This window comes from Passer domesticus, chromosome 9 (genome assembly GCF_036417665.1).
Source record: "Passer domesticus isolate bPasDom1 chromosome 9, bPasDom1.hap1, whole genome shotgun sequence".
Classification (NCBI taxonomy): Eukaryota; Metazoa; Chordata; class Aves; order Passeriformes; family Passeridae; genus Passer; species Passer domesticus.
In genome coordinates, this window is record NC_087482.1 from 39,981,851 (window position 1) to 40,007,635 (window position 25,785).

Below are 25,785 nucleotides of genomic sequence, written 5' to 3' on the forward strand. Positions count from 1 at the left end.
AAGTGGACACATGCACACTTCTCATTTGCTTCCAGTCAGGCCTAATGTGAAGAGATGCTTTCCCAGCAATATTAAAGCAACATTAAAGAAGATTTGACTTCATTGTTTCCCAAGAAGATTAAAGGCCCTCCAAGAAGAGCTGAGAAGTTTGGGGCTCCTTCTGGGGTGAACCAGTTTGAATGGGCATAACATAGGGAGGATTGTTTTTTCCCAGGAAAGAGGAAAAATCAAATTTGGCTCCCTTTTCCAAGATAGAAAACTCTGAGACCTCAGTAAGACTTTTTGGTGCTGATGTGCGTTCATGCTGCACCACCTCAACTTTTTGCCTCAGGGAAGGGTCCAGCACATGGATGGCATTTCAGAGCAACTGCCAAGGCTGTCAGCACTGCCTCCCTTTGGTGCATGGTAGTCTCTGCTACTTGTTTCTCAAAGGAGTCCCTACACCTTTGATGGGCTAGGGGCCACCAGCCAACTCCCCCTTTTAACATACCTAGTTACAGGAACTTGGTGAGATAGAACAAGATGAAGTGCCCTGTTCAAAGATTTAAGTACAGGACCCTGTGCTACTGGAACACAGCTGGTGGTGCAAGGCACAGGTTGTGCAAAAGAGAAGGACCAGAGACTTTGACAGGACTTAATGGCAAAATCAGCCTTCAACTGGGAAGTGTAACATCAGTCGTGATGTTCATTTGTGTTATCTCTGCTATTGAGCCCAAACTATCTAGGGGGTGAGTCGGTGATCATGGTGGAAAAGACACTCATGACCATGCTAACAGCATACATGTGCATATAGCACAGTGGTCTAACACAGCATAACAAGCATTTTCATCTGCCTCTAAAGCAGCCACAGATTAGAGAGAACAGTGATTATGAAATTCCAACAGCCAAAGGCCAAGTTACTGTTAGGTTTAAATCAAACCAACATCTTTGGTGCAGAGTATTTCTTTACAGTTACATATCACTGTAGGGAGGGACAAGAAGGCCTCACTAACCGAAATCAGAATTATTATTCTCAGAAGAATAGAAAATAATTTCTCTTTGTATGTGTTTACACAAACATCTTTCAGGACATTGCACCAACCAAAGCATGGTGACAGCAGAGATAAAGTTGCAGTGAGGAGACTCCAGCAGAGCTCAGAATCCTGTTTGGTTCCCAGCTTTGTCCCTCAGCTCCCACCCAGGCTCAACAATCCTTCACAGCCCTAGACACACCCTAAGGGAATATTTCTTATAATTGGTGAACCTCCCAAACTTTGTAACTAGGATGGCATGAACAAAAAAAAACAACAACAAAAAAAAAAAGATAAGGCTGAATGTTTGGCAGATGTAGAAAAATTCTCACCAAGAAAACACCTCCCTCAAATTAATTCTTCAACCTCCCTAGCGGAGAGCTGCCAGTAGATACATCACCACAACCAGGCAGATTTCTGGAGTGAAGTAAGGAGTACAACTCACCCAGGTAGTTGTCATCCTCTGGTCTCCCTGAGTAACTGTGCTGACGCACATCAATATTGGTGGCACCAGCTGGGATGCGAACCACAACGTTATAACCTAGGAAAGATTCAACAGAAAGTCAAGGCTATTACACAGGCACTTGATTTGTTTTCTACAGGGGAAGGGAAATGAGCTAAGTTACCTCACATTACACAAGCTGATACTTTTCATTTAGGGATAGCATAAATAGTTATAAAATGGAATATACTATAGCTAGAAGGATTTTGTGTTTTACATCGGTGTTTTTGTAGATTAAGTGTCATAATGGCTTTTATAGACCCACATTTTTTCACTATAAAGTTTTTAGCAACAGATTCTTACCATAATGCACCGTGTTAAATGTGCCTGCAACAGTTTTGCATGAAGAATTATCCCCACCACAAACACCACATTTATCTCTTCTTGCTTTTGAATTCAGGACATGATCACATCCAGCTTGCTTTAAGAGAAAAATTGAAAAAAACAGATTGAGCAAATACAGATGAGAACAGCATTGACAAATCTCCTAATTAAGGCACACAAAAGCTGTGTATGCAAAGGCTGCTGTGAGATAAACTGGTTTGCTTCCCCACATTTTTCCACTGATTTAGAGTGTGGCCATCCCACAAGTTTTTACAACAAAAGGCTTTTTTACAAAGCAAGAACCAGAACAACTGTTTGTACCAGGTAATGCTTTCACTAGAAAAAATTTCTTGCATCAATTGTTCCCATAGAGAAAAGTAAGAACAATTGTGAATGGAAATGTAGGGCTCTGGGGCCTGATCAGAAGAACTGGGGCAAAACACAGAAGCCTGGGATTTAGGCTGAGATTCCACAGCCCCCAGTAGCTTAGGGCAGATGTGCAAACATGTTCCACTTGAGTGTGTCCCAAGAAGAGCTGGTGAATGGTCTAGACTAAGATGAGGAGTGGCTGAGGGGGCTAAGGAACTCAGTCTGGAGAAAAAGAGGCTCAGGAGGGACTTTCTCACTCTCTACAACTACCTGAAAGGAAGTTGTAGCCAGGTGGGGGTCAGGGTCTTTTCACAGGTAACAAGCAACAGGACAAGAGAAAACAGCCTCACGTTCAACAGGGGAGGTTTAGATTTAATATTAGGAAATAATTCTTCACCAAAACAGTTGTCAAACACTGGAACAGGCTGTTCAGGGCAGTGGTGGGAGTCACCCTCCCTGGTAGTATCAGAGGACATGTAGATATGGCACCTGGGGACATGGTTTAGTGGTGGACTTGGCACTGCTGGGTTAATGGCTAGACTTGATCTCAAAGGTCTTTTCCAACCTAAATAACCCAATGATTCCATGTGTGGCTCTTCGGCAAATCTGGAGGCTGGCACAAGTTTCAGACCATTTGGGGCTGACAGAGCCTGCAGATACTGCTGCCATCCTCTGAGTGAAGAGGCCATGCCAACTACTGCCTGGAGCAGGGTGCAGAAGCGCCAGCCTGCCCACCAAGCTGCCCTTGGGTGAGGAGGAGGGACAGTGATTACCCGGCAGAGGCCCTGCACGCAGATGTCGTTGGTGTCGGGGCCGCAGGGCGTCCCGTCGATGACGCGGTCCTGCAGCTGGTAGTAGGCCGTGCTCCCCGCCACGCGGCAGAACAGCTTGCACCGATCCTTCATCAGGACTGCGGGGGGAGGGAGGGACACCAGGAGCACGTTATCTGAACACCCTCACCCCCAGGCAGCGCTCCAGGAGGCAGGAGCTGCATCCCCCCAGCCACTTACTGCCGCTGTATTTGGGAACCCAGCGCACGTTCGTGGGCAGCCCGTTGATGTTGAAGTGCGTCCCGTCAAAGTTGGCACACTGCTCATCCCGGAAATCCTTCTTCAGCTTCGAGCAGGGTTCCGTGTTGCAGGATTTAAACTTCATGCGACGACCCACGCAGTACTTCCCACCGTTTTTGGGTCTGCAGAGACAACACCAGGCTGGAAATGAGGTGCAATTGCAATTCTGCAACCGGTTCAGTACAATCAGGATTTGCAACAGTATTTTGTGGGCTCTATCTTTCTGCATATCTTTAATTAATACCCCCAGATGACAATCAGGAAATGCTACGCTGGTGTCTAACATAAAAATCCCACATATGCAATAAAATCAGATGAAAATGAGAATATTTGCTTTCTGATGGATGCCATAGTAGTGAGACAAACCAGAAAGGAAGACCAACATCTTCTCCCCACCTGAGGATTTATTTTCACATTGAAGGATCCCACTCAGGCCCATGTTTCCTTACAACCCCATCAGTCCTATGGATTTTGTGGCTGATAATTTGCCTTTGATCTAATGGGTTGCAAATAACTAAACATTACAGGAGAAAAGGCTTTCTTCCCTGCAGAGGCTGAAAGGTCAGGCAGCATTTACTTCCTCAGGATTTCTAGCCCCAAATGTTAAAAATGGCCATGCTGAGCACTTTGAAACAACTTTACCTCAATATATTCCACAAAGCACCAAAACCAGCCAATAAATAACTCACCCCCATTTTATAGCAGGATGACACTGGTATAAACTGGGAAGAGAGATCCCATCCAAGCCACATAAAACCTAGAGGATAAGCCTAGGAGAAGCTATAATTTTAAATTTCCTGACTCAGATTCAGGGCTGTAGTCATAAAACTATTTTTCTCATATGCAGATGAAGCCTTTGTCAGAGAACATTACTCTGGGGACTGAAAGAGCCTCTCCCATTTCATCTGCTGCCAGCAGTGGTGCAAGAATGAACTGCACATCAAAATAACCACAAAACCTACATCTTCTACCTACCCCCAAAAAATGAACGCCTGCACTAACAAAAGTGCAGTCAGAAGAGTGACTTGCCAGGCTCCAACAACTGTGCATTCACAACTCCTGCCTTCCAGGACTGCTCTTCAGGATCAGCTCTGCCTCGCCTGGGGACCAGGTGCCCATCAGTGCCCCAGGGATGCTGGCAGAATGTTCCTTCCCTTGGAGCTCAGTTGGGAAGGAGCACACACTTGGAGAACCCTTCAAGATGCAGATGAATGAGTGATAAATAGGAGCCACCCCTGTCCTCAGAACAGAGGTGCTCACCACGAGATCTCCATGTTGCATGCAGCCAGCACCTCTAACAAAAGAGATGGCACCCTCCTGCACCTGCACAGTGGTCTCTACACACAGTGAGTCAACAAGTTCCTGCAGCTGAACAGAATTTTTTAGCATCTCTGCACCTCCACTACTCAGGAAGCCCAGCAGTGCCATTTCTCCCACAAATAACAATTCTTCACTGTTATGCTTGAAAATTCTTTGTGACTCAAGTAGCAAAGTACCTGTGAAACAAATGAGAGACAGAAGCACAGAACAGCTTCCCCTTGCCAAAAGATTGCCTGCAAAACCAGGAAAGGCAGGCAGACTTCCCACCACCCCATCAGCACCACACCAGACATGCTCACAGGTTTGGCAGAAGGAGTTGTGTCCTTGAGCAGCTGCAGGTGAGATGCTGAGCACCACCAGTTACACACATGGAACTTTTCCTGCCAGCATCCTCCAGTCACTCTAGTGAGCCCTCTAGTCCTACCCTAAATGCCACATGATTTGTCCTCAGGCACAGCCCTGAGCAACAGCTAACAAGTTCAGCTCTACCTGCTCTGAGGGCAGTTCTCACATCATCTGCAAGTGAAATGCCTGTCACTTCAAAGGTTTCTGGTGTTTGCAATTAAGCAAGTATCAGTGATAAAAAGCCCAAGCAACACAGTGGCCATTGCAGATTCCTGATGACAGACTGATTTTACACCTTTACAGTTCCTAGTGGAGGAGTGAGTCTCAACCTGTTTTTTACTGATTTAGTCTGTTGTCCACCTTGTTGTGGCAAACAACTTCAAAGAACCTGATTCCACTTGGGACAGCTCCAGGGCTATCCCAGCACAGCAGTTCCTGCAGACACAGCCCCAACTCCTCCTTGCCTTGCAGGCACAATGGCAGTTGCTTGGGGTTTCCCAATACCAGAGCCCATCCCATGGACTATTCCCACGCAGGCACATGAGCTACCTCTAGCTACAAAGGGACATCCCAACCACCTTACTACACAGCACACTGGGAAACTTCTTAATCGTGGCAGCAGCACACTCCAGACCTGGGCGAGTCTGAGTCATTCATGGGGGAATTAACAGGATTCATCATTTTCACTTCAAAAGCATTTGTACCTCTGCAGGACTGCTGCAGTTTGACAAAGCCTCTGAGTTATACAAACCTTTAAGAGGGCATTTATTTTAAAAAAAAGCAATTACAACATTTTTATGGCCACCACATTGCTTCCAATATAAATCAATTTAACTAAAATGGAACTCTCAACTATTTAGTTAAGGAGAACATGAAGAACATGCAGGAGCCTTTTTTATTTTTTTAAGGTATGTCAGATAAAATCCAAAAGTCATAAGCTACTATTTAGTTTTATCTTCGCTAGACATGACCCCTGAGATTGAGATAACATTGACACACAGACACACCACAAACTGAAGGATGCTAAAGCTTGCCACCTTGTTGCAAACTGCCAGCTTTGTAACCCTGGCAGTAAATCTCCTTGCAGACAATGCTGGGGGCCGAAGCACACTCACACTTCTGACACTTAAAAACAGCTCCAAACACCCCTGACAGTTTCAGAGTGTTTTTAACCAGCACTGCTTCTCACAGAATCTGAGGGACAGAAAGAGCTGACCCTGAAAAAGAAGCCACCCTCATATAACATCAATTTTCAGTGTCATGAAGAAATACAGCATACTTCGTTCTGTGTAATGTTTTTAAGGATCATCAACAATGTACCACAGAGACAGAAGGGAAAGCAATACATGATTCTATTTCCCTTCTCTCAGAGTCATCTATTTGACCAATTAATGCTGGCATGGGCCACTTTCAATCCAGTATCACTCCCCTGACAGGCTCCTGCACACATCTCAGACCCACTGCACTCTTCTGAGCAACCCAGAAACTCTCAGGCCCAGGGAATGATGGGGTCTTATCCCCATTCCCACCCAACAGGTCTGAAATACATGATGCTTAATCCATCTCCTTGAGCATTTTCACTTGCAGATGTTAAGGCTCTGCTCATGTGTGACTGCAGAAGAATCTGTGAAGCTCCAGTGTGCACAGATGAGTTTGAGATATCCTTCCCCACATTTCAGGAAGCCCTAGGACTGGGAATTGGCTGGTGGCTAGCACACTTATCTATACATTTGTTTACATGTCAGGCTCAGACAGTTAAGCACGGGTGGATACTTCTGTGATAGCCTAAAATGCAAATGTGATCTGACTCACATCCAGAGATAACATTCCCCCGTCCAAAAAGCCATTCCTGAAAACTGGGCTTCTGGTATTGACATGTTATCAAATATGCCCTTTCCCATAATTCTGCAACATGTCTTTATTTGAAAACAAGGGCTTGCACCACAGACCCTCTGATGATGCACCACAGCCATGGGCTTTGTCCAGCAGCCAGGCTCAAATTCTCATGTGGGCAATCTCAATGGGAAGGGTCTGGTCTGGTTAGCAAACACATTCCTTCAGGGTATGTCAAAACAGTCTGTTGCCATTCCAGAGGCTTACAGGTCTTCCTGCATCCCTGCAGGACACTCATCATGTAGGTGTCAGAGCACTCTACCAAGAGAGGCAGGAGCTGCAGCTTCATTTTCTGCAGCATGGAGGGAATGGATGTAATTTTCAACACCAGATTTAACACAATTTTTTCCTGGGTGCAAGATCTCACCCCAGATTCTCATGCACAGAAAAAACTTATAAAAGCTAAACCAACTTTAAATAGAAAAGATTTACTGATAATTATTTTGGGTTGGGTTTGCTGCCTTCTACAACAGAGGAGAAACTGTCTCTTTCTGAAGTACTTTGAGAAGGAGAAAAGGTAAGAGAGTGGGGTTCATCCATTTGCATCGTTTTAGCAGCCCCATGACAATGGGGACGCAGGTGGTGGGAGCTCACCCTATGGTGTCAAATTACAGGCACAAACCAACAACAACCAGTGGAAAGCTCTGTGGGTGGTGCCAGGACAGACTACTCCTCACAGAGACCTTGTGAGGGGCTGGAAAAGAGAGGCCAGTGCCAGCACAAGGCTCAGGAAAGGGGGCCTGGAAAATAACCACTATCAATCATAAGGATTTCTTGGGCAGCTTGGTGCCGAGTGTGTTTAGGTGCTTTTGCAAATCCCAGCCACAGCAATACAACTACTGAAGCACCAGGATACAAACCGCAAGCAATCAGGGAAGATGGAATTTCAAATCCCTTGGCTAGCCTTTAGGATAAAGATCTTCTATGACAAAAAGCTATCAGACAGAACAGATGCCTCTCAGAAGAGAGGAACACATCTCACTGACAGCATCCAAAGTTTCAGCAGCAGAGCCGCAAAGATGCTTTGTTTTTGTCTTTCCATGGCTACCAAAGACCATATGGAGCATGCTGACTCAGCACAGCCAGATGAGAGCTCTCTGCACTTGTGTTTTTCTTAGCATTGTTTTAATTAACGTGCTGGTGTCCTACTCTCTCAGCCTCAACTTTTGACACTTGCCCAGCTGTGCTGGGCAGCCTCTCCTGTTACCATAGCGCAAGTGTCATAGGCATAAGCTCTCCCTTCTGCCATTAGCAGTGATGAAACTATCCCTGGCAGATCTCTAGTGGCAATTTCCTTGGCAATAAACCATCCAACACCAGTGATGAGAAACAGGAATCTTTTAAGACCTCTCAGTGCAATCAGCCCCACAGACCCTCTCCTCTCTGTACCTCAGTTCCAAATAAAAGCCCAGGAAGACTCCTGCCCACCCCTTCTTCTGCAAGAAGGCGTTTAAACAGAAACCAGCACAATTCATAATTTACATAAACAGACTGCTTTCATACCAGTTGCTCAAGCTATTACTATTGCACCAGCTACATATTTGTCTCCTTGAAGCCCACAGCAAAATTCCCTGCCATTTCAAATGGTGCAGGATTTTGCATTCCAGGCTGATAGCAAACATTCTTGAGTACCACTTTTTAATGGGGCACAGATTTCTGCTGAGGTTTGGCTAGTCTGCACCAGCTGAAATATAACTGTATAAAGGATCAGCTGCAAAATCAGCCAAAAGCTGCAAAACCAGACAAAGCAGGAATAACACGGTAGAAAACTTTATTATAAAGGCCTCTAGGAACAGCTGCAAAAGCAACTGAAGCAGGGGTAAAATGGTGAAAAAGGAAGGCTCCTTCCTTTCTGAATCACAGCTTTGGAGAAAGAAAAACACCTCTAGAAGTGGGACCCCAGCTGTGCCTCCACAGGAAAACAGAAGGTAATAAACACATGGAGGTATCAGCTTTTTACCCCTCATTGTTGAATGGATCCCTTTTTAGAGCACTTCACCCACACACCAATGACCAGCTCCTGCTTCACCCGTGCCAGGCAAAGCCACCCATCCCCAGGGCAGAGCCACCTGTCCTTGGCACTCACAAGGACTGGGGACAGCCAAAGTTGATTTCAGCCCATTTGGGCAGCCCAGAGTGCTTTCCCCTCTCACCCTGCAGCCCTTCCCCTGCGTGCACTCACTCAGGCTTGTTGCACTCTCGAATCGCCGTCTTTATGCCGCCGCCGCAGGTCCTCGAGCAGGTCCCGAAGGGGCTCCAGGAGCCCCAGGCTCCGTCTGTCACCAGCGCCTCTCGCTCCTTGGGCACACACACCCCAAACCTGCAGTGCTGCACGTGAAGGAGAGACATGGCAAAGGTGGGATTGTGCTCTCTGCATTGTGAGCGACCGACAGTGATCAGCTTGGGCAACAAGACTCAGCCGCACTTGTTTCTTAGCCATACACAATGATTTTGCAATCAAATAAAACTGATCTTTTACTTTTGTCTGTCACCCCCATATTTTTCTTTCTCCGTACCCTTAAATGGCAAAGTGAAGGCAAGGTGCTGAGTTCTGTGGAATGATTTATGGGATGAAGACTAAACACAACAGCAGCCACTAAATATTCCCTGTTTACTGGTGCTAAGCAGCACAGCAAGCTCACAGCACTGGCTTTTCAAAATCTGCTCTGATTTCCTGCAGAGCTGCAGAAACTCTGCACAGAGAGCTGTGTAAGGGGAGGAGACAGGCAACGAGGAGAAACACCAGGGAAAACTCAAACCTCCCCACAGTTACCCAAAGCAGAAAACTTCCAAATCCAAAAGGCAAATAAAATAGAAAAATTAATTCCTCAAGCCCAAGGGTTTTTTTTTTACACTCAGACATAACATAGAACTTGCCAAGACCTGGTCTACACTTCTGTTTTCCAGCTATGACTCGTTTTCTTTTGTTTGGAAAACTGGATTAAGTTACCTTGGCAAGCCCCTATCCCTATTTTCATGGTATAAATTGTATCCTTTGGGGTATGTTTGCTACATGGACTACACAGACTTCTACAGAAGTGAGGGAAGAGTCACGTTCTGGCCTCTCCAGAATAGATGGAAAAATGTCCCCTCTCAGTGAACAGTGCTTGCTATAGTTGCTTTAAACCCAGAGACATGCAGATGCCTAAATACTTGTAATTATGGCAAGCCCAAACACTGCTGATTGCTCACAGATTAGAAGAGGCTGCAGACTACAGAATACAGGTAGAGAGCATTGCTAAAATATTCCCTTGTAGTATTTCTGTGCACCAGGTGCTGTTCAGATCTCATGATCTTTATGGGAACAGAGTCAAATTTGCTGATGCACTGTGTTTTTCCAGCCTTTCCACTAATAGCACAACAAGGCTGCATCAGGACACACCACAAGCTCATCCTGTTGTTTTAGACACCCTTATGAACCACCTTGGATAAAGCTATCTAGGAAAACAGAGCAGAATCAAGCTGTCAAGGAGCTGTGCATCCCACAGGACACCAGCTCTGCAGCACATGGGACATCTTTTGCCCATGAAGGCTAACCTGTTATACAGCTTTGCTGATGAGGAAAGCTGATCTCAGGTGCATTTGCCCATGGACATGGTTTGCCGGACAGCTGAAGAACTCATAATTTGGGTCCTGCATGTGGTGTTTGCTCAGAGACAAGCATGGTTTCTAGGCTGCAAAATGCCCCAGATTTGCTTTCATCTAAAGATCTGACTCCCCAGATAAAACTGACTAAAACCCTCCAGTAAAGAACAGCAATAAAATCAGCTGAAATGCCTGTTTCTTTGCTGCAGGACAAATTACAATGCACAACTCTTCCTTTAGAGGCATTTAGAGATTGAAAACCTGAAGGTCAGGGTCCCTATACAGGTCCAAAGAGGTCTGACAGCTATCATTAAACAACAGACATGCATGACACCAATCCAACAGTGCTGTCCCAGTGGCGAACTTCTTGCAGCAATGTTGATGCTCACAGCTAAATATCTAACCAGAGTCATGCCTGGCACCACTGACCCAGGGAAGATGACTGAATAGCTAACTAGTGAATGAACATGGCTTACAGACCGTGACATGACCTATATGTCTCCCATCTCATGGTTGAATATTAACCAGGAAGTCATCTACATCCATTGATTTTATTAAAAATTTGGGGGTTGGAGTTGATGGTAAAGCGAAGCAGGGGAAAAGAGCAGCTGTTTTAAATAAATGGCAAGATTATCTTATGAAAACACAATAGTGCTTCTTGGAACCAGACTGTGAACAGTCTGGCTGTGCAACCTTTATGCCTTTCATATTTTAAAAATAATTTCTATGTTGAGATACAGCAGAAAGACTAAAAAGCCTGCCAGGGTTCTCCTTCCTATAAGCTTACAGCTCACAGAATGAAGAGAATAAAAGGCAGATTGTCTGGAGTAAATTCAAAATATCTTAGACACACAGTGGAGCTGGAGAGCACTGGCAGGGATGGAAGACATTACAGCAGACTTTCCTTTCCTAGAGCTCCAGATAATTCCCCAAATCCAGCTGCCATCCTTGGGCTGGCTGGCTGAATGGAGTAGCAGGGGGCAGAAGGGGCTGTGCAGCTCCATGCATGCATAACAGACACACTACCTGCTGCCACAGGGCAGCAGACACCAATCATTACTGTTCATCTGCTCCACTGTCACCATTCTTTAAACAGCTCTGAAAACCACAGTGGAGAGTAACCCAAATTTACAACCCCCTTTATCTTCTTTCAGAGATTTATCTCCACCCAACAATGAGCTGGTTCTGTGGAACATGGTAAAACCATCACCCAGCAAAGCCAGACTCTGGGCTGGGTTTATGGCTTGATTTAGCAGTATCAGATTCGGTGTCCTCACATGCAAAATATGTGTAAGCTAATACTCCCATGTTTTTTAATGCCCTTGATTTAAGAGTAAATTTAGAGCCCAGTTAAATCTACATCCCAGTAATTTTAGCTAGATCTTTTTTTTTAGCTAGTCAGGCTCTCTTATTTCCAAAGATATCTCTATAAAAAACGGTATGGTATTTTCTCTGTCTGCCAACCCATACAGCACGGGCTTTAAACATCCAGACTTGAGGCATTAGTCAGCAAGTAGCAGTTTGACAGGGCTCCTGGCCACAGCAGAGTACCAAAATAGCAATTTATTCCAAGGAAAAGCACTTCAGACTCGCACCTCAGCACTTCACAAGCCCAAGTAAATACCAAGCAGGACAGAGTTTATGTTGATCCAAACTTTAAGCTTGAATCAGATGAACACACAGACAGCAAAATTACTCCATAAAGCCCTTTTGTGAGAACACATTTAAATGCCTGAACACGAGTGGGCTGCCATAGCTTTTCTTAAGAGCCCATCTGCTCTCAGCTGAGACATTCAGATCACACTTATCTAGTTTGTCTAAACTTGTCAGATTGTCTAAATCTGTGGCCTGATGTGTTTTTGCTCACACAGTCTTTATTAAGAGCCATGCAGCTGGACATTGTACGACACAGGGTGGCACTGAGGCTGTGCTGCTCTGCTCAGCTGCTGCTGTTTGCACATCACTTGGTCATATCCAAGGGTAAGTGCAGGTTTGCTGCAGCCCATATTTTTGGAATTTCAAGAACATTTCAAAGTTATTGCTGATCTTTCAGCAGTGAGCAGATCCCAAGCTCACCAACAGAGAAGAGATGAGGGCACAAGGTCTCAGGTCACAGGGACTCTGCAGATACCTACACTCACAAGGGGATTTTACAGAAAAACATTAGGCATTCCAATTACATCTCTAATGCACTTTCTCAACCATAAAAACAAATCTGCAATTGCATTTTTCCCTTAGAAAGGAAGGCAAATTGATACATGATGCTCATTGTCCTGAAGGAAATCAGTCAAGTGTAATTGAACAATCAAGTTTTCCGACACATACATCAAAAGATAAATTTCCAAAGAGTTCCACAGCCTGTATGGAAAACTATATTTAAAATAGCATCCAGAATTTCTATTAAAGTACATTTGAGAGATTATGATTTAAAACTTTGACTCTTTCTAAAGAAAATATGATTATTATTAATGTTGATCTTAAGAGCCAGAAAAGCAAAATTTTAAGTTATACCATGTAGAATAATATTACACTATTTTTACTAGACACAGATGGAGAATACTTTTGTACAGACACAAATAGTAAGAACCAGTTAGCATTTTTATTCAAAAGCTTCAGTATCTCAATAAAAGAAAAATGCTCTCAAGTATTTTTCTACAGATACGAATAACTAAAAATTAAACACTTATCCTAGAAACCACAATGCTAGCTGGAAATTAACATTGCACATGGAAATGGGAAGTTTCTATGAATTACTGCCAAAAATGTTCCATACATAAAATGTCAACCAATTCTATATTTTACTCTGAAGCTGTCAAGATGAAAAGCCAGCTGACAAGTTTATGTTACACAGAATTACTAATTGCTTACATGACATAGGCAATTTCTAACAAAAGCTTAGGGAAGCTTTGCAAAAGTTTTGCAAAAGTTCACTCAAGGGCATTAATTGAAAAAGATAAGCACTCCAGGAATACCTGCTTTAAATAATGTTATGCCAAGCAGTTGACTTTAATCATGCTATCTGGGCTGGAGATGTCCCAGGCACCACCAGGCTTAAAACACATCGAGCTGCTTTGGGCTTCCAGCACTGCAGTCAGAGCTGTGCCCCACACAGCTGGCATTAGGGTAGGATGATTCTGACTGATATGCTCAGCCTCAGCCCAAGGAAATAGAGCCACAAACCACCAGGTATTACAGACCTTTCCAGGCTCACATTCTGTCCCATCAGCCCAAGGTGTGTGTTGGGTTCGACATCCCTTGTGAGCACCATCGGCGTTGATACACCAAAGTCGCCGACACTGCATCTGCTTAAGGGATTGCAGAGATCAAAACATTAAAGATGTACCACATGCCTTACCAGACACATGATCCTTTATGAAATTATTCCCCCCAGGATTTATCATTAACTCACAAGCTTGACAGTAAGTTGATGGATTGTGAGTCTGCCATTCATCCAACCCCAGGAGACCTTATTTTGCTCTGGCAAAACCAGGAAAAATAAGGTGTGCAATTTCACTTACCATATAGGGGCACACTTGGGATCCGGGTCCAAAAATTAACTCACATTGTTTGTTGACGTCATAAATCAGCCCTGGGAGCTGCTGAGGCAATGTGTAAGTTCTTGATGAAGGTTCATCAAGCAAACACTCCCCATAACCAGTGCTACAACACAAATCAGAATACTGGTGTTAAACAGGAGGTGGGAGATCAGAACCCACTTGTGTTTGCCTGAATTAGCCTTAGGGCAGTTGTACACCACATTTGTCATATTTAACAAGCACTACAAGAACTATTTCAAACTCAAGCACAGGAGGGTGTGTTACCCATACACCATCACCCTTGTGCTGTGACAGCAACTATCCACCACACCACAGTCAGTTACCATGGCAAATGCATTTCTGAGTGTGCATTTAGTTGCTGAGCAAGCACTGGCACATTTTTATAAAGAATTCAGAAAAAAAAAATCACTGAGTGCCCAAGGGACTGAGCTCCTGGATTTGCCAGAACACCATCATGGCTCTCATTCTGTTCCACACCACAACACATGGGAAGGCATCACAGCAAAATGGGCAAATCACTATGCATCAAACTGACCCGTGGGCTCCTGGAACAGTGTTCCCACACGGATTAGTGCCAGGGCTTTATCTTGACCTGTGGAGCAGAAAGGCAGATTCAATCTGCCTTCTAAAACACAGCTCCATATCCGGGCCACAAAGCTTGGAAAAGTCATTCTTCAGGTTTGAGGAGAACACACATTCCTTAAAAGCAATATCCATGGGGGAAGACTTATTCTTCCCCATTGAGAGGCTGGTCCTTGCCAGCTTATCATGAGGCTGAACTGGCAGGGACTGGATGCCAGGGGTGCATTCCTGCTCTAGGTAAAGGATGTGTGCACACACAAATCCTCTGATTTCCTCCAAATGCTGCACACTAGGGCTCCAAATTAACTGAAGAACTCCATGGGACACATGGACATGTGAAAACAGCCCAACACATGCATATGCAAAGCCTTACTCCAGAAATTCAGTGATGTATTTTCTACTGCACTTTGACCACATCCAGGGATTGGTGTAGAAGTTCAGTGTTGGTGCCATGACATGCTGTTGGCTTTTACCTCCATCTTCCTTGCACTTCTGATTGTCATCATGTGGCATGTTAAATCTAAGAGGAAAAGAGCAGCAAAAAGTAGAGTCAGCTAAGAGGCAAACATCAAATATTTAGCATAGCAAGGGCAACAGTGTGAACTAAATGCAAGCAAACCCAAGAATTTTCCCTAAATATGCTGCTGACAAATATTACAGAATAAAAGTATTAATACACACAAATTCATAATAAATTTAGAAGTGTTAATGAACAGGGTTTCTAGCACTCATCTGGGAAAACTGTGCAGCACCCTGCTAAGCTCTCCACTCCATGACTGCATATATTTAGCCAGACAAGTTCTCCAGGGAGCCTGGAGTAAGATGCAAATCCAGCTGCAGTTTCCTTTTCAGCTGACGGTTGCTATCCTGCAGAGAGGCTGGAGTCTGGCCCCTCCTTCATAAAAATGGCAAATACTCTGGAACTGACCACAGATCCAAGAGTTGATCTTGGGGAATTCTGTAGGAGATGATTGACATGAGCTCACTGACTGCAGACCCTCATGCACACAGGCAATACCCTGTTGGACACAAAATATTTTCTAATGCAGTAGAACACCCTGGGCCACACTGCTGCTTAATGGGGGTTGCACCAGGGATAGACTTGGCTCTTATACTTTATGTGGCAGGTTTACAAAATGCCAGCAAGCATTGGTATCAGCAGAAACCAACATGAAGTTTGCAGCACATGACACCTTGAAGAATGTGGTAAATTCACTAATGGAGACAGAGCGGCTTAAAGCACTGCGCTGTTTGAAGTGGGGAAGGGGAAGTGACCTGGTGTGATCCTGTGTTCCAAGGCTGGGGAGTTTGTATTCCATTAAGATTGCCTCCAACAAACCATCTTTTCACTCTGCTCTCTGAAAAAAAGAGCACAGAGGCATTTCCTGCTCGGGAGCCCTGCTAACCCCCCCAGCAGCTCTGAGGCAGCACTAGCAAAGGAATTAGGCACAGGTTAGGTGTGGGGAACACCAAAACTTTGGAGATTTTCTGTCAGGAAGTCTTATTTAAACAAATACTACTCTGGTTAAAAATAGACTGTCTCAGCCAGCTCTCTTATTTCCATGAAGAAAAACAAGAGTTTAGAACAATGAGAGATCTGTTCCCAAGTACTCATCCATCCCACACCTACAGATCTCCACTGCAAAGCAGGCATGTGATGCTTTGGGACTGAATCAGCTGCCTAAGGTTATAGTCAGGGGTAAAGGACTCTGTAATCTAAGGTGATTTTTCTCATGACTGCTTAGTAGTGAGAAAAAGCCTCAGTAGTGAGAAAAAGCAAAAATCGTTTGAAGAAATTTCTGCTGGAGGAGGTGAATGGCAGTGTCTCTTCTGGGGATGTCCAGCAGCACAAGATTTTCCATGATGAAACAGTCCAAGAGCTGAGTCAAGCACCTCATCACCTCCCAGATGATGGAGGTAAGTTCCTCCTTCACACACAGCTGCTGCACTGCCTTCACCAGCACCACACAGAGCTGTGGGACAAGCTGTGGCAGGCTGAGGACCTGCTCTCAGAGAAGACTTCAGTCCCAAAAGATAGTTCAGATGTGCCAGCATCCTTTGTCCTGTTCCTCCCCAAGGACCTCTGCCCAAAACTCTCACTAGTTCCAATAGCTGGGTCAAGATGTCATTTCTTAGGTGCTGCTTGTGGTACTCTGTCATTTATCCTCCCCTAAACATGGCCCTGCTGGTTTGGCTGCTCTCAGGTAGGCTCCAGAGCACCCCATAGTTTCATCTACCTCAGTGGTGCATCTTCTAGCCAAGAATATTGACCTCCCCTCAAATAATTAGGCTCAGCAGTACCAGTTCCCAGCCTGGCTGGCAAGCCCTAGTTAGCATAAATATTGGGCTACTTAAATGTAAATGTATTTACATAAAACATACACATGGCCAAGTTCATGTGCTATTGTGAAAGCAGTGCTCAGTCCGTTATCTTCACTAATTGAACAGCTCCTGTATGGGTCACAGACTGTGCCCAGCTCTGCCAGACCTAGGAGAGAACAGAGAGGTTTATGATTGAAAAAGAAATGTCACTCCCGGGTCAGCACAGACAACTAACATTGTCACTACAAAAAAAGTTATTAAAAGACAAAAAAAAGGTTTTCCTTACCTAGAGTATCACATTTGTCGTGTGCTCTACAAATATCCTGTCTGAAAGCAGAACAGACCTGACACATTAATTCTCAGTTCAGCAGTAAGTTAAGGTACAAGCACAGTAACAACAGCAGAAACAACTCTTGGTCCTTCAATGGACCTTCTCCTGCTGGTTTGCTACATCATCCAGAGTCCAAACTAACTCCCCACCACAGTCAGTTTTTCATCTTATGCTAAACCCACAGGCAGATCTTAGACAGCCTTGAACCTCTCAAAATCATCTCTTGTTATGGTGGATACATGCTCCCCCAACTGCAAGTATCATTACATCCACATCAAAACCTGAACAGTTCCCATATATTATATGCTCATGGCCCCTGACACACAACTGGCTACAGTTTTCATGAGAATATTCACCACACCTGGTAACAAGCACGGCTGTATCATGGCGAAGGTGACTTCCCTCTGGGTGGTTTTGGGACTGCTGCCATTGGCAGAAGTTTTTTAATGTTGTCTGGGCATTGTAAGATATTGCAGGGCCATCCTGATAAGCAATACACAGAAAGCAGGTATTTTAATTATTCATGACAATGCTCACTACAAATGCCATTGTCAAGAAGAAGGTGAAGAAAATAATTTCCATTACCTGCTCATTATGTATCACGACCAATTTCACAATAACAATATTAATTAGATTTCCAATGCTTGGGTCTTTGTAGATAGAAGCCACCTATTTCAAAAAGCAATATTTGGAATTACTGTTAACATTCAAGAAAACAAACAATTAAGACAAGACATGTATTTTCAATTTTGCAACAGTTTTTCTCCTGGGCTGCTCTTCTGCTATGCTCAGTGCTCTGATGCTACTTGGAGAGACCTCCTGGCAGAAGCACAATTTTAGAATGAAAAAAACCTGCTGGTATCACAGAAATCCAATACTTCCTTTTGCTTTAGCACACCTTTCACCAAATTAAAGGATCATTCTGCTCTGAGACACAAAGACCACCAAACAAGACTGTCAAAAGCAACTTATTCTTCCAAGTGCCTGATTTTGACATGGGCATTTCAGACCACATATTCAGTGCACTTCTACCCTCAAACAGGATGAACATCCCTCCAGAGACACAAATATGTTGGATACTCCCTGCCAGTCACTCTACATCTACAGAACTGGAAACTGCACTCCTGCATCCTAGTACCTGCAGCTACTAAGGTGCTTGTTCTTAGCCTGGAAAGCCAACTTAAGAACTATACCAAGGATGAAGGCTCCTTCTCCTTGCAACAGCAAGGGAAGTCAGGCAACTGCATAACCTACCAGCCTCAGTCCCCTGGAAGGCACAGTGCCCAAAGTAACTTTTTAATTCAGCTGTTATTTCACGTGGGCTTAAGTAAAAAGAAGAGTGCAGCATGTGGACTAAACAACCAGTGACATTGCTCATGGTGTCTGATATTCAGAAAGCTGGAAGAGAGAGGTGTGTGAGAAGGATCAGGAAGCATGATGGATCTGGGAAAGAAGACTCCAACCAGCGTTTTCCAACCATGTTTTACCACTTTTGATGTAACCCCAGCATTATCTCCATGCCCAGGGAAGGCAAACTGATGGCGTTGCATTATGAACACAGCAGAGAGGGGCTCTGTGACCACTAGAAAATGATTTGTGGGTGAATCTACTCGCCCTGGTTGAACACTCACTATTGACATCAGGGTTAAGACATAGTGCTGCAGGTTGGCTCCATGGTAGGCGACCATCCTGCTGTCAGCCACCACCATCACCTCCACAAAACGTGGGTAGGACAAGAACCGCTTCGTTCGCTTGTGGCTCTTCTTTTCACCAATGGTCCCCGTCTTGTTGCTGTCCCCAGAAAAAGAATTCACTTCCAGGCTGTGTTTCAACATCTCCACGTCAGACAACATGCTGCTCTCTGCCCACTGCCTTCTCCAGTGTTTCCGCTTGTTCTTTTTGTGACTGTGGTCATGATCTATGGTTAAAAGGCAGAAAAAACATACAGTACATTCTGGGGTGAATAAAATTAATACCACGTGTATGCTAAGTCAAAATACCTATTACCTCAACAAAGTTGTGTGGGCTTGCTCCAAACAAGCAGGGAACTGAAACAGAAGCACCCTGTGGAAGCCCACCATGTAATTCAACATCTAAGGCTTCATTTTAAAGCCACCTTGGAGAAACCAGTAGCACTTAGAGGTGGACATGCCCTGCAGCAGAGCCAGCTCCTGGTCCGTGCAGGAGGGATGGAGCCCTGCAATGGTAATTAGCCACTGCAGCAGCAGCGTGAGGATTCTGGGCACGTCCAAGGTGGCCAGGAAACCACAGGAAACAAAGGTCCAAATCCTGTATTTCTAACTCAGGCATGAAGGACGGCAGGATTTGGCCTTCACAGCAAAGCAATTATATATGATTTATTTCTGTCTCTAACAATAACACGGCTGGGCTTCAGCTCCCCCCCTCCCCTTTATTATTCTGTGCTACAGGAATGGTAAAGGTCATCTAATAGCACAGCTGCCACTGGCGAAAGAATAGAATTCAGGAAGTTTCACATATACTGCTTTTGATATTCAATTAGGCCAAACATAAAAGCAGCCTGAAAATATACTCCATGCTGATACAAAGACGACAAAGTGAAGAGGGAGAACAGGCATATAAAACATATGGAACGTGTACAATTAAGATTTACCATCTGATTAGTAAGTAATTATAGCATTATTTAAATGTAAGAGCAAAATCAGGCTTATTTGATGCTACTTAATTTTTAATCAGTTCATCATAGGAAGTAGCTAATTGAATGTGATTCATCCACGAAAGACTGTTCACTTCTGCATTTAATATAAAGCCAGATCTGAACTACCCATCTACGACTCCAGGCTACAACCCTCATGCTCTTTGTAGCTTTAGTTTAATTTCGTCATGGTGGTGAAAAATATCACATTTCCTTATCTGACCCATTGAGTAGGTTAGAGGAAGCATATTACAGAACAAAGGAATATTCAATGCTCAAACAAGATTGAAATGATAGGAAACTTCTTAGTTATTTTTCCTGTATAGTTTCCTTTTAAGAATATTTGAAATAATTTCCAAATAAAGAAATATATTCTGCAGTATCACGGCAGGCAAAGGAGATCAGCCAGCTTCTACCTATGTGAAAAATACTATCCTTTTGCCCTATGTGTAAATAGGCAATAGGGTAGCTAAGAATTAAATCCTGCCTACTCTGTACTACCTAAGTCCTCTAAATTCCCTTTTCTTGATATAGTCCAGACCACCTTAATACAGCAGAGAGTCTGCAGTTATTTGAGTAAGAATTTGAGAAAGCCAATGGCATTTGTGGTTATAATTGGATTGCCCTAGTTCCTCTGCTCTAATCAATGCCCTTGTGTTGGCAAGGTTATGCTCTCATGCTGGCACTGCTTCGTGGGCAACCATGACATTATCCCGACTCATTCAGTGCCAATCAGCTTGGGGAGCCAACTATGCATACAAATAACTTAAAGGTGAGGAGAGCACCAAACTGAGGAGAAAGTGCTAACCCCCGCCCCTCAGCCAGCTCCTCTCCTCTCTGCACCCTCAGACCACCACTCAAATTTCCCTTTAAAACAACTGACTTCCAAAAGCAGCAGGTGCCCAGGGAAAAATGTGTTAAGGATGGGGAGATGCTCAACAGGGCTCGAGTGAGGCTGAAGACAAGGCTTCAGAGTGAAGGCAGAGCTCTGCAGGGGCCCAGGTGGGACCACGAGGCTCAGGTTCCTCCTCCTCCAACCATCCAGTCAGAGGGAAGTTAGATGGCAAAAAAAGAGGGAATTGCAAAGACACCTATCTTTGAAAACACCCATCACACAGGTGTATAAAAGAAATTGATATTCACTGGGCTTGCACTGAAATCCTGCAGCTGGTGTCACATGCTAAGAAAAACCCCACAGACCCACCCAAAACCCAGAGAGTATCACATGAAATTCCACATCTTGTTCTGAGAGCTCTGACCTGCCCCTGATCATGCAGGGGACTCAGAGTCTAACAAAGCCAGACATGCCTAGCACAGAGGAAAAATAACTTTCCTTTTCGTGCAGAGATCTGGCACAGAGTCATAGAATCATTTAGGTTGGAAAAGATACTGAAGATCATCAAGTCCAATCATTAACGTAATGCTGCCAAGTGTTGGTACAGTATCAGTGTTCCTTCCCCATTCAGCACACAAATGAAGTCAGACACATCATCACTTCCAAAACAACTGAATTATTTCCACTCACAAAGTCACTCCAACATTTTCAGTGTGCTATTTGGACAGGTCATGTATTGGGGTTTTGTCAGCCTGGTTACTGGAAAACCAGGCAGCAGTGATGGGGATGCACTGCATGGAAAGCCACTCCTGGATTCTGATAGTAGTGAACTGTTATCTTCACCCAGCTTTCCTGCATGTAGACAGTGTGCACTCACCTGTAAAAAATTAAATGCTAATGGCTGTGCACTGCTCTCAACCCATGTGTAAAATCTTGACCACATTAATGGGAGCTGCACACAGGCACTGCCAGGAACTCTGTGTGCCTGATTCTGTTGATATCCTGCTCCATTACAATGGCCACAACAGCAGGGCTCTCATTGAATGGTGCAACGTGCTGCCCTGCTCCATCGGGCAGAAGGGAAAATCTCTCACATTACACGAAACTGTGATTTTGCAGCACCAGCTTCCTACTGCCACACATAACATCAGAAAAGGGTGTGGTATTTCCTCACCTTATTTTCCCTTTTTTTCCCTATTGTGTTAACACAGTAACAGAAATAGGGAAGAAAAATGGTTTTCTGGCAAGCCACCAATTTTGCAATGACCTGAAACACATCTACTTAGACTTGGCAGTAACTGGATGGATTTAAGAAACAAAACATTTTTCTTTTACTTTGTAGAAAAACCAAACTCCAGTGAGTAGACAAACCCTTCAAAACCATGCAAACTACAGTTCAATAATTCAAGTATCAAGCGAGCCCATGCACTGACTCAACAGTTCATATTCATTTGAGAGGCAGGTAAAGGCTAGAATGATGTCCATTTTACTGCATACTTTACTAAGACAATCTATGCTGTTTTCACTGTCTTTATACAGAACTGGTAGTTCATCTTTATTTTTGTTCTATTTGGTTTCTTCTTTGTAATGTGAGATTTAAAAGGAGACCCAATCCTATGAAAGGACATTGCTTCCTGATGGCATCTTCTCACTAATGCCATTTATTTTTGCTTGGGCAAGAAGCCTCAGCCCAGAACCCATTCAGCTGATTTATAGATGTTTCCTGCTGGTAAATGTACTTTGGATCTACCACAAGAAAGAGGGCAGGGAAGACTCGGGCCCTGTGTGAGTACTTTGTCTGCATGAAAGGGTGACAGGGCAGAGTCAGGATCTGCTTTTGACATAGTAACTATTGTTATACTAAACCAAATATTAAAAGATGGAATGATCACTTATCCCAACAGTCCTAATCCTTTCCATTTCTACATTAACTAGTCCTTGGAATAGAAGGCAATTTGCACAATTAAGTAAGACATGTAACAATTCAAGCAATTCCAGTTCGGCTCCAAGTTCATAAGAGCTGCACATAGCAGCAAAAAAAAAAAAAAAAGTAAAACACAGAGAAAGAGACAGCAAGAGAAAGGGGCAAGAAAAATTATCTTTCTTGAGCTAACAACATCTCCCTGCTAGAAAAAAAAAAGTATGATCCTTTCACACTGACTAATTATCACAAGTTTTCTGAATGTGTGACCTAGGATTTTTAACAAAATCTGCCACTCAGCAGCTGGCCCGCATCACTTCTAGCTCTGATCCAGTTGCACAGATAATAAATTATTGCACACCTCCATTAAACAGACCAAAATTCAGCTGAGCTCCCCTCACACAGTCAGTCAGTGTGTGACCTGTCTCCCTCAACTCCACAGGAGCAAACCCTGGCCAAAAGCTTCAGTACAAGCCCCAGCTCCAGCTGCCTGGCTGGATTTGCTGCCTGTAGCTGGTACAACAGCAGCCACCCCAGGGACTGCCATCACCTGGGAAACAGAAGAGAGGCAAAATGGATTTGCCTTCATGCAGAGATCAGACTGGCTGAAACTGAGCCACATTTTTAAGCTCCTCTTGCCAAGAAATGGAATGGAAACTGGCTCCTCTTTAGGACACAAACAGGTAAGAAACCAGACCAAAGAACTTTTCTAGCCCGGTCTATCCTAATACTATATCAAGATGTTTTGTATCTCTGTCTTTCTATACACATACAAATGTATCTCAGATGGATTTGCATGAGGCCAAATTCTCACCTCTGTTACTGTGGGTGCTGTTGTGATCAGCATAACCCAGAGCTGAACACACATTCTCTGCCAGCAGATTCACACCCTGCTTGGACAAGAGCCAGGGATTGAAACATAAAGGGGGACCAGCCACTGCCTTGCCCTGTACCACACGGAGATGATCAGTCCTATGAGCAGGATTAATCCTGTCTTCCCTCTGGACAGCTCCCTGACTGTACCAGAGCTGCTGCTATAGCCAGGTCCGTGTCCAGGAGCTCCTCCTGCTGAAGTCAGTCCCATTGTCAAGCCCAGAGCCTGCAATTTGCGTTTGCAATATGTGAAAATATTAAAGCCAGAAAGCAAAGCTATAAAGCCATGAGCAGTTCAGACTGGCATGAAGCATCACTGATGCAAAAACCAGCACTTTCACCCCAATTCACTCACTGCATCCTGTGTCTGTGACTACAGAGACTTGGAGGTGCCAAAGCCCAAGGTGATGGTGAACCCTAATGTCTGTCAGGGTGACCCTGCCTTTCTTCTCATTGCTTGAACCAAAATGCTGAGAACCATGGACTTGCAGTGAGCAGCAATCTCCTTCCCTTAGTAACAAAACATTCTCTGGTTTATACCATGCTCACACTAAAGACCACACATACTCTGCATGTTTTCTTTCCAGGTGATGAATATCAGAATGCATTCCAGCCTAAAAGATTATTTTTCTGCCTAAGGTAAAAAGTTGTAAGTGAAAGCTATCAATTTTGCACAGTAGACAGAAAGTAGATTAATGAACAAAACAATAAATTTCCTCTTTAAGAAAGGAGATACTAAGACATGAGCTGAACATGTGGCAGAAAATGATGCAAGATCATCTTACAGAACTCCCACATGTGCTCTTCAGGCAACTCCCAATGCACAACAGTCACAAGTACACCAACCTGTGTCCCACACTAGTGTCTAGTGACACCTGTGAGGTACTATGCCAACAGGAATAACACTGAGGCCACCGCAGCTTCGTACTGACAGTCAGTAAAAGATAAGACAAAATATCCCATTAGAAAAAAAAAAGAGAAATTGTTCGGCAATTGACCTCAGGGATGTTGATAATGACATTACAGACATATGGGAAAAGCAGTCATAGAATAGTCAGCCTGTTTATTTTCAGTAGTATATGCCATAGGGAACAGATAGAAAGCACCGAAGTGATCCCCCCCTGCTTCTCCCACCTGTCCTCCTTCAGTGGATGTCCACACAGATGAGATAAAAGTATGTCCATTTTGATTCCAGGAGAATAATTTAACTCTGTCCACGTACCACGTTTAAATTGCAAAACAATAACCAATCAACAACAAGTTGTTTAGTCACAATCTTAAGTTTTACACCTTTAGGGCACCAGATGGATGCTTGATACATTTTCAATACTAAGAGTAACAACAAAATGCATGCACTTTACTTATAACTCACATTAAGGAATCTTGAGCCAAAAGTAATTATGGGATTTGTATCACTGACTGTGATCAGTGTTTTTTAACTGAAGTCAGTCTTTTACCTTATTTCACTGGCCAACATCACAAGATACCTCAAACATTACAGACTGATTCCTTTCCCAGCTCAACATGTGCTTGACCTCCCAGGCCCATCTGACCAAACACCAGCTGGTTCTTACTGTGCTGTTACCTCAACAGGGAGGCAGAAATAGAATTAATTATATTACCATATGGGAGTTGTGATGTAATTCTCTTCTTTATTCTGAGAGGGAAGGAAACCTGAATTAATTATTCTCTGACTAAAAATTACAATCTACTTCTTTAAGATAAGAAACTTTTCTGAGGAGAAGAACGAAGTCAGTGTTTTACCCTGAGGCCAAAAGCAAAGCTGACAGCTTAAACACTCTTGAAAGAGCTCAAGGATTGCTCAACCTGGAAGTAAAGGCTTAAGAAAACCTCCCTGCAGATCTCCAGCAACCCTGAGTTTACGTGACACTCAGCAGTACAGAATTTGCCTGAAGACCTGCCTGGAAACCAGACACCTAGAATGCAAAATTCTGCTGGATGAATGAGTTGAAAACAAAAAAAAAAAAAGGGACACAGTTGGAAGCAAGACAGAGTCCAAAAGAAACAGCAAAAATACTAAAGGGCTCTAGACCAACAATCCAAGTGCAAAGTATCTGGGATTTCACCACAGACCACTCACAGGAGTACAAACATTGAGTCTTGTGGAAAAGAAATTCAAAGATTCTGCCTTGAAACTGCTACAAAGTAACAACATAAAACATACAAAGGGTCTGGAGAAGGAGCAGGAAATTTTCCATCACTGGCCTCATTCCACTCCATTGCCAATTTTAACACTGCAAACACACCTTGA

General features: G+C 44.0%; 1 protein-coding gene across 2 annotated transcripts in view; it reads right to left on the reverse strand.

Annotated features, from left to right (window-relative positions):
- Positions 1-25,785, reverse strand: part of ADAMTS9 (ADAM metallopeptidase with thrombospondin type 1 motif 9) — a 79,230-nt gene that overhangs the window by 45,897 nt on the left and 7,548 nt on the right. For both annotated transcript variants that reach the window (XR_010368666.1, XM_064432930.1), the window contains exons 4-16: positions 18,842-19,128; positions 17,796-17,879; positions 17,572-17,693; positions 17,166-17,206; positions 16,940-17,045; positions 14,931-15,077; positions 13,937-14,078; positions 13,616-13,723; positions 9,016-9,161; positions 3,216-3,397; positions 2,979-3,115; positions 1,816-1,933; positions 1,456-1,551 (exon numbers count right to left, since the gene is read on the reverse strand). Coding sequence is in view for 1 of the 2 variants with exons in the window: in XM_064432930.1 (XP_064289000.1) it covers positions 1,456-1,551; positions 1,816-1,933; positions 2,979-3,115; positions 3,216-3,397; positions 9,016-9,161; positions 13,616-13,723; positions 13,937-14,078; positions 14,931-15,077; positions 16,940-17,045; positions 17,166-17,206; positions 17,572-17,693; positions 17,796-17,879; positions 18,842-19,128 (1,716 nt within the window). In the remaining variant the exon portion in view is untranslated. The remainder of the gene's footprint in view (positions 1-1,455; positions 1,552-1,815; positions 1,934-2,978; positions 3,116-3,215; positions 3,398-9,015; positions 9,162-13,615; positions 13,724-13,936; positions 14,079-14,930; positions 15,078-16,939; positions 17,046-17,165; positions 17,207-17,571; positions 17,694-17,795; positions 17,880-18,841; positions 19,129-25,785) is intronic.